The 9,547-nt window shown below is 48.3% G+C and overlaps 1 protein-coding gene across 2 annotated transcripts in view; it reads left to right on the top strand.

Annotated features, from left to right (window-relative positions):
• The first annotated feature begins 2,688 nt into the window (after window positions 1–2,688).
• SIK2 (salt inducible kinase 2) overlaps window positions 2,689–9,547 on the top strand; it is a 105,394-nt gene continuing 98,535 nt past the window's right edge. The window contains exon 1 of one of the 2 annotated variants that reach the window (XM_044996808.1): window positions 2,689–2,887. In XM_044996808.1, coding sequence (XP_044852743.1) covers window positions 2,735–2,887 — 153 coding nt within the window. In that variant the 5' untranslated portion in view covers window positions 2,689–2,734. The remainder of the gene's footprint in view (window positions 2,888–9,547) is intronic. The other variant, XM_044996809.1, reaches the window with a different exon arrangement.

Raw genomic sequence — 9,547 nt, 5'->3', positions numbered from 1 at the left:
CCGTTAACTAGAAGTAGTAGCAGAATATACTTTCAGAGGCCAAGGAGCCCCTCTGCCTGCCATCAGGTGTTCTAGACTCCTACTGTTTTAAGAAAGGGATTGGCTGTCCAGAAAGAAGTGGTGGGGTTGATTGTGAGAGGGGAGTGACAGGTCAGGCAAAGAGAGATTGAAGCTAGGAATGAACTAGCAAAGGGCAAGGTGAAAGGTTAGATAGTGGGCAAAGTTTGAGTAGAGGGAGGGGGATAGAAGGGCATGCATTTGAAATGAACAGCGGTTTAACAAAATTGAAACATAAGCGGTAAAACAACTTAGGTGGATTTAATATTAAAAACGAAAATCAGAGTGAAACTGGAGTACTGGTAATTCGCTGTCAGGGATGATGTCTGTTACAGGTCTGTACAGTACCTAGTGCAGTGGAACCCATGCGTGATATCCCAGTACAAATAATTGTGTGTGTCTGCACGGTGAGGCACCTGGCGGAGGTGGTGGACATCCCTACTGCTGCTAGGGGCTGTATCAGCCCTCAGAGCACCTGGCACCATCTGCCTGGAGTGAGAGGGCCCCCTCCAGGGGGAATCCTGGGTGGCTTTGAGCACTAGCTAAGGTGTGTGTCTGAGTCCCAGGGTGCTTACAGGCCCTGTGGCCTGGTGGAGGGAGGGAACCTTTGACAGCTGCATCCCAGCAGCAGGGCAGGACTGGGTACCCAGCTGGTTCTGTGACCCTGAGGAAGGGGGTACGGGGACCAGGGCAGCAACAGGAGCCGGTGTGGCCTTGCGTGGGCAGAGATGGGCAACAGCCATGGAGGGAAACCTAAGGGGCCAGCTGGGCTTAGGAGCCCAGGGGCGTGCTGTGCAGTAGAGAGGGTGGGGCTCTGGGAGCCATGGGGTGTGCTATGCAGTGGTGGGGGGACGTGGGAGCCCGGGACGTGCTGGGGGGGTTACTGGGAGCCCAGGGCCGTGCTGTGCAGTGTGTGTGGGGTTACTGGGAGCCCAGGGATGTGCTGTGCAGTGTGGGGGGGTTACTGGGAGCCCAGGGACGTGCTGTGCAGTGTGGGGGGGTTACTGGGAGCCCAGGGACGTGCTGTGCAGTGTAGGAGGATACTGAGAGCCCAGGGACGTGCTGTGCAGTGTGTGTGTGTGGGGGGGTTACTGGGAACGCAGGGACGTGCTGTGCAGTGGAGGGTGGGTACTGGGAGCCCAGGGACATGCTGTGCAGTGGAGAGGGGTGCGGTACTGTGCGCCCAGGGACGTGCTGTGCAGTGGGGGAAGGGGGGTTACTGGGAGCCCAGGGACGTGCTGTGCAGTGTGTGTGTGTGGGGGGGTACTGGGAGCCCAGGGATGTGCTGTGCAGTGGGGGGAGGGGAGCACTGGGAACCCAGGGACGTGCTGTGCAGTGGAAAGGGGTGCGGTACTGTGCGCCCAGGGACGTGCTGTGCTGTGCAGTGGGGGGAGGGGGACACTGGGATCCCAGGGACGTGCTGTGCAGTGGAGGGTGGGTACTAGGAGCCCAGGGACGTGGTGTGCTGTGCAGTGAGGGGAGGGGGACACTGGGATCCCAGGGACGTGCTGTGCAGTGGAGGGTGGGTACTAGGAGCCCCGGGACGTGCTGTGCTGTGCAGTGGGGGGAGGGGGGCACTGGGAGCCAGGGACGTGCTGTGCTGTGCAGTGTGTGTGTGTGTGGGGGGGGTACCGGGAGCCCAGGGACGTGCTGTGCAGTGTAGGGGGGTGCGGTACAGTGCGCCCAGGGACGTGCTGTGCTGTGCTGTGCAGTGCGGGGAGGGGGACACTGGGAGCCCCGGGACGTGCTGTGCTGTGCAGTGGGGGGAGGGGGGCACTGGGAGCCAGGGACGTGCTGTGCAGTGTGGGGGGGGGGGGTACCGGGAGCCCAGGGACGTGCTGTGCAGTGTAGGGGGGTGCAGTACAGTGCGCCCAGGGACGTGCTGTGCAGTGTAGGGGGATGCGGTACAGTGCGCCCAGGGCCGTGCTGTGCTGTGCAGTGTGTGTGGGGGGGGTACCGGGAGCCCAGGGACATGCTGTGCAGTGTGTGTGTGTGTGTGGGGTGGTACCGGGAGCCCAGGGACGTGCTGTGCAGGGTAGGGGGATGCGGTACAGTGTGCCCAGGGACGTGCTGTGCTGTGCAGTGAGGGGAGGGGGGCACTGGGATCCCAGGGACGTGCTGTGCAGTGGAGGGTGGGTACTAGGAGCCCCGGGACGTGCTGTGCTGTGCAGTGAGGGGAGGGGGGCACTGGGAGCCAGGGACGTGCTGTGCGGGGGGGGGCACAGCAGCAGTGGGGGTGGCGACAGGCCAGGCCCAGTCAGGGCTAACCAGGACTTGGGGGAGGGGCTCTCCTGGCCCCCAGCCGGGGGGGGGCGGCTCTGCCCAGCGTCGAGGGGGCCGTGCAGGTAGCGCTCCCTCAAAGCCCGGCCGTGCCCCCCCGCGGCCACAATGGATCGGCCTCCCCCCGCTCTCCCAGCACCAGGCCGGCGGGGAGTAGCGCTGTGCCGGGGACGGCTGCGAGGGGGGCCCCGCTGCCGGTGGGAGGGGGCGCCCCTCAGGGAACAGCCCCAGGAGGCCGTTGCTCATCCGGTGGCGGTGGCTACGGTTGCCATGGCGAGACTCCTCCTCCGCTGACGCGCGCGGTGACGCGCGGGGGGGGGCGGGGCGGCGCGGCTGCAGGGCGCCGCACGGCCACAGCCAGACCGAGCCGCCGCCGCCGCCGCCCCCCGAGCCCAGCATGGTAATGGCCGAGCCCCGGCGGCCCCCCCCGCTGCCGCTGCCCCGCGGGCCCGGGCCCGTCCGCGTCGGGTTCTACGACATCGAGGGCACGCTGGGGAAGGGCAACTTCGCCGTGGTGAAGCTGGGGCGGCACCGGATCACGCGCAGCGAGGTGAGGCGGCCGGGCCGGGGGGGAGCCGGGCCTCCCTCGCCCCCCGGGGACCGGCTCGGACCGGACCCTCCCCCTCCCCCGCCAGGGGCCCGGTACCGCCCCCCAGCCCCGCGGGCGGCTGGTTCCGACCCCCGGGAGCTCTGACCCCCATGGGGGGGCACCCGGCGCGCGGGCGGGCGGAGGGGGGGGGCTCCAGGTGTGCGCCCGCCCGCCGGCCGTTCGCACGGGCACGGCCCGCAGCCTCCCCTCAGCCGCCTTTGTCCCTGCAGCGGGGCCGGGGATGGAGCCGGCCCCCTGCCGCTCCGCCGGCGCCGTCCGGCGGGGGGGCTCTGCAAAGCAGCCGAGCGCTGTGGGGAAGGAGCCGGCCGGCCGGCCCCGGGACCTCCCCCAGCACCCGCCGCGGGGCGAGCTTCCCCCGGCCCCGCGGGGGGTCCCGGGGCCAAGCCGGAGGGGAGCCCCGCGGGGCGGGGCGGGGCGGGGCGGGGGATGCGCCTGGGCCGTGCACTTGCCCGCAAGGCAAGGTGGAGGTGAGGACGTGTCTCTTAACGGGGCCAGCTTGCGCTGGTGGCAGTGTGTTTGGGCCGCAGGGCGCTTCGGGCTCGGGGCTGCAGCGGCGCTGGGAGCGATACCGACACCAGCCGGGAAGCTGCTGTTAGGAGAGTCCCTCCACGAGAAACGGCCAGCAGGCAACTGGTAACTTGGTCATTGCCAAACGCAGAACAGGTTTGCAATGCTTCATTCGTAACGAGCGAGGGGCTGGGGCGCCAGCCATTAGGTGCCCGGGCTCAAGCCATGTTTTAAACTTTCATAGCTGACGGGGCAAGCCCTGAGTTGCCTGGGCTATGAACTGCCAACCCTAGAGGTGCTGGGACTCTGCCCTAGCAAGCCCTGGCACAAATTAAGCACTGCAGGTTTGAACCCTAAAGGCGAAATTGTTCTGTGTTCTGCTGTTAGGTTTGCCATCTATTTAATATCTCCAGATGTGGGGCCAGCTTTAGTACTTCAGTTTGAAGAAGAATGATTTCCTCCTATCCCATTCCCTTGAATCAGCTTGTCTGGGTACTAAATTAAAAACAGTCATCTTTTCTGAAATGCAAGTTACCCAAGTTATCAATTAAATACCAGTCTCAGAAAACCGTAATTATGTTATGCATCATCTATAATTAAACAACTATAGTCTACTTGGGTAAAAATGTAATTAAACATATTTTTTAAATATGAAATATCTGGAAGCAGCACTTTTGGACATCATGGCTGAACTTTTAAGACATAAGTACTTTCAGTTACTATAACTGGATTTCAGTTTCTTGCCAATTTTTATGATATCATATTTCCTATTTTAAAAAAAACCTTTTTCTCTGGTGTGATGTGAATGATCCATACAGACAAAGAAACTGATTGAACAAAATGATGTCAAAAGCACAAAGAAATGGCAAACTGTAATCTTTCACTTATAGTGATCTTAAGTGGTACATATATCAATAGGCAGGAGGCAAAATTATAATTAACTTCAGCTACAATTTTACATTTAATATTGTTGCAGGGCACATAGTAGTGGTCACTCTTCAAAGTTGTGTGTACAGTGTTATTGACCTCTTGAGGTCTCTTCCAGCCCTACATTTCTGTGAGTCTATGAAAATCCAAAATATTAAAGGAAATTTGATCAAGTTATGGCCTCACTTCTCAAATTGCATATTAAGGAACTTAGTCAAATAATTTTGAAACCCTTTCCTTGCTACTACTAAATACTCAAGTTTGAAAATTAGAATTTTAAGTAGTGTTCAATTATAGTGTTAATGTTTCACTCACCAGGCAGTAGGTAAAGCTGTTTGCTTACTGGTCTTCAGGCATCATGTCTCAACGGCATTGCAGTGGCAATCTTAACTTTTTATTGTAATTTAAAAATTAGATCTGAGTTTTGTGGAAATTTAAAATAATCTACACTTTGAGTTTAAACAGCTTGGTAATATTGTGTTTTGTACAAGTTGTCAGCTTCAAAAGTGGCTGAAATTAATAGAAGTACATTCTAAAAACTTTACTAAATGTCAATATAAATAAGTTTAAATTTGATTGAATAGGCTTTCTTCTTGGGTAGGGTCTTGTATGTATGCTGTGCTCAGTCTGGAAGTTGTTTTTATAGTTCACATTGTGAATTACTACTGCCAAGATGGAAATAATTCCAGGAATGTGAATGGCAGGGTGAACTTACTATGACTGACAGTTGTTTCACATGATATATTTTAAAATTAAGCTAAAATGAAACCTATATCATATTTTTCCCATAACTTTTCTAGCAGGTTTTCCCTTTCCAACGTTTTATGGTTAAACCTTGTTGTGCACTTTTATTTGTTTGTTTGCTTGTTTGTTTTGCATGATCAGTTATTTCCACAACAAGGAATTTATAAACATAGGTAGAACTTCATTGTTGGGTCAGGCAGTAGGAGCAGCTAGCTGAGTTGCAAGGGAGAGGGACCCTATTAACTTTCACTAATGGTAAAGAGAAGTTCTGACCAAGTACTATTACTGTAAATGATTCAAAGTCAGACCAGTGTGAGTTCCACCAGCTCTACTTAGTTACATAGTGGAATTGTATTGAAATGATGCAGACCTTAAAGTTCCTTGTCATGAAATTAATCTAATATATTTGAAGGGGAAATCAGACTGAAACAGAATGTGTACATAAGAAGAAAATATAGCCCAGAGGGTGGAGTATGGCAAACTAGTTCTAAATTGAGTGTGAAATCCTGTAACTGCAACCTTAATGTTGCATTTGAGCACTGAAGTGAAGAAATGTGAAAGTTAATATAAATGTAGGAACTGCAATGTATTCTCAACCATGGTTGGTGTAGTTCTGTAACCTGCCTTTAAGATCAGTCAGTACTAGATGCTTCAGAGGAGGCAGCTGCATTTTTGATAGGTTCTTGCACACAGCACATGTTTGTTGTATCACAGAAATATCCTATGATCAGAGAATTCAGTTTATGTTCATGACTATGGACACAGGAGAAGAAGTTATGTTTAGGAGGACATAAGAAAAATAGGAGATGGCAACAGAAATAATTAGAAGCGTTGGAAGAGTCATAAGGGAAGCTCAGAAAGATTAGGACTGCTTAGTTTTAGGAGATAAGTAGTGACATGAGGTATAAACATGAATGGTAGAGAACATCATACTGAATCTGCTGCTTATTATCTCCTAATATAAGAGGGACACCCTCTGGAATTATAAAAGTAATAAACTTACAGATAAAGGAAATACTCAAATACATAACCAACCTGTGGCACTCTTTCCTACAAGATATAGGGCATTAAACCTAAAACTCAAATGGTTAGTCATCTGCATATTGATATAAGCTATCACTCCATGAACTATCGTAAACATTTTTTACTAATCAGTCCTCATGGTTCAGGACGTATGTCAGCCACCCGCTGCTTGAACTTGGAAAACCTTCTCCTATAGGCATGTTATTGCCTAATTGTCTATTACATATGGTTGTATTTTCCTCCAAAGTGGCTTCTCTAGGAGGCAGAATGTTGAACTAGATGAACGGTTGGCTGATCAAGTGTGTGTATGCATGATACATACTCATAAGTGCACTAGTTTAAAAAACAACACCCCCCTCCCCCTTGTTGTGACCCACCAATTGGTTTAGCGCAAACGGATTTAAGGGAAGCTAATATTGATGTAGCTACATTGGAGCAAATCCATGATGTAGAAGCACTCCATTGTTTCCGTGGGGCTTGCACCAGCACGACGTATTCCAGACCAGAGTGAGCCATGTTTTACACTATTAAAGTGAGTCTACATAGGGAGCTTGCATCAGGGTAACGGCACTCGTGCAAATATCTCTAACCTAGGCAGGGCCTAAGATTTTAGGTTGACCCCTGTAACCTGAATGGCAGCTGCAAAAGAGAAAATCTGGATTTGTGCCTTTTTTGCTGTGTCTCTTATAGGTCTGAAGGATATTCAGCATTTCCCTTACATTAGAAGTTTAAGTCTTCTTTTTCTGGAGGACTGTAACGGTAAAATCAAAACCAAATAGAAATTCAATTAATCTTGAAAAATTGAAAGTAAGGATTATTAGTCAGACTAACTTTTTTTCATTGATATCTGTTTAAATTTAGATGCCTGGCAGTTTCAGTTCCCTGCCCTTTCAGTTGAAGGCAGAGAAGGCTCCCACTCCAATTCTCTAGTCCTCTAGCAAAAACAAGGAAGGAAAGACTTACTATTCCTGATATTTTGAAGCAAGATTTCAAATAGCTTTTAGGCTTTTATGCATCTTAAAAGCAGTGTGGGGTAGGGAGGTATAGACCATTTTTTTACCCCTTTTCAGGTCACCTTTAAGCTGATTTAAAGCATTTATTACTCTTAATCATGAAAGTTGTGTGTGGTAGTGGGGGGAGTGTGCCAAATACACAGTGATTTGCAACCAAACTGTAGGAGTGTGCTAGAATCATGTGACTTGCATAATTGTCCTTAATTTGGTGTGTGCTGTGGGTGATGGCATGTGTTGCCATAGATAGAGGTTGACCATGCTAGAGAAATGCGAATTCAGTCATGTACCAGGTAAACTTTTATGCAGTATACTGGAAAGATTAGTGCTATGTTATGACATTTCTGGAAAACGTTAGTGATTGCTACTGAGCTGTATATTCAGTTTCACTGAGAAAGATTTCATAGTTCAACAGTTTTGGTGCAAAAATGTAAAATTAAAGACTTTGCTGCAGCCAGAAGCAGCATCTCCAATTTGAACTAAATAGGATTTGACCCACGTTTTGTTTTAATCAAGACACTGTTAAGATTGCTGGTGAAAAAGAGCTCAGTGCTAAGTGCAACTTCACATTTATGTGTAATTGCATAGTATTTCTTAGTGATTTTTCTCTAAACCTTCAGATCGAACAAAGGGCAAAAAAATTCAGTATTAAAAAAGGCTGAGGTATCTAATCTACCTTTAAACATTTGAAACAGAGAAGCCAGATGTCTGTAATACTCCGTTTCAGATTAAGAAAATATTGACGCATATATTACAATGTCATTCCTGATATAAAACCTCAACCTGTTTTAGAGAATAGACAACAAAATATTTCTGTAATTAGCGCCACCCCTTACTGCATCTTTGTTTCAGAAAAACTGTTAGCGCTTAGCTATAGCAAGAGAGTACACACTACATTTTATTCAGTTCATTATCATTAATGTTTTTATAAAGTCTCTGGATGAACTAGAAATACAAAGCCTTTAATATTTATTGGTCTACATTATTTGATATAAACGCTTTTTGTGTTGCCAATACATAGCTACTTGTGGTCAGCAAGAGTACCACACGTGGGATTATTTCAGAAATTCAAAAAAATGATCTAGCATGTAGCTAAATAAAAAATTTACACTTGTATAATTACATTTTAGATCAAAGAGGCAGTGTGGCAACTGTCATGTTGAGTGATCTGTATACTGAAAATCTTGATTTTTAAAGATTTGACTGAAGCAAGAATGTGTTCATGAATTTTTAACAGGTTGGCAGAGTTCATCTGTTGACCTACCCTCACAGCAGGTGATAGAACACTGTATAAAGCGCTGAAGTTTGCTTAACTCATTTTGTGGGGGCAGCTTTTTAACTCCATCTAGAATGAAAAGGAAAATACTAAGGGATTCTCTGGAAAGAGAGAGCATTAGAGCAGAGAAGGCCTTGAAGGGAACCCCTAGGAACAACCAGTGGTAAGAAAAAAACTAAAAGTGAAGTTCATTTTTTTTGTTTGTTTGTTAGTAATAATAATTAAACCACTGGATGGAGGATGGTTTGGATGCTAATTCGGCGTCTGTCTGTTTTGCGGACTGTCCATTCAGCTTTATACCAGAGTTCACCTAATACAGATGAGTAACTTGCCCATTAGTCTAATTGTAAAGAGCGTAATTGAATTTTTTAAACACAAAGTTAGGCCTTTGTAAATGTAGATCTAACCAAGGAAAGTTGTAAGGCTACCAAGTATTACATTTTAAGTGACCAAAACTGATTTTTTTGGAACTTGTTTGGATCATGTCATATGGAGATATGAAAACAAGTTCACTTATGTAAGTTCAAGGCTTGATGACATTAAAAGAACATTCTTGCTCTTAATGCGATAAGATTTTTATAAACACATTTTCAGACTTCACAGGAAGTGTTGGCTTGTCAGGTTCTTTGACACACTACTGTACCTGAATACACTACATGAAAACTAAATGTGACACAGGTATTTGCAAGTTACATAGCTGTAAGTGCAGGGTTATTAGAGCAATAATATTAAGTTATAGTGATAGAATTTTTGCAATAAACAGCTATTTGATAGTGTGGGAAATGTAGAACTCTAGTACAATAGACTCTCTTTGATGAGATTGTGTGGCATACTGGTCTCTAATGAAAATGCATTTTTCTTTAGAATCTGAGACTGATTTTTAGTATGAGAAGGCTAATGTTATTTGGAGGCCATTGGAACAGATTTTCTTGGGATTTGCACCGAAAAGTTTGACTTGAAGACTGAATTTTTCTTGGAGCTGTATGGCTTCCTGACCTTCAAATGAAGGAATTATTTTCAGTCTTTTCACCATCTTCTAAATGTAGGCCGGTTGTATTGTTAGGAGATTTTTAAACATCTGTAGCATGTCCTCTCAATGGGGAACATTTGGAA

This window comes from Mauremys mutica, chromosome 22 (genome assembly GCF_020497125.1).
Source record: "Mauremys mutica isolate MM-2020 ecotype Southern chromosome 22, ASM2049712v1, whole genome shotgun sequence".
NCBI classification, from domain to species: Eukaryota; Metazoa; Chordata; order Testudines; family Geoemydidae; genus Mauremys; species Mauremys mutica.
The sequence above is the reverse complement of the archived record's forward strand: the minus strand, read 5'-3'. Positions and strand labels throughout refer to the sequence as shown.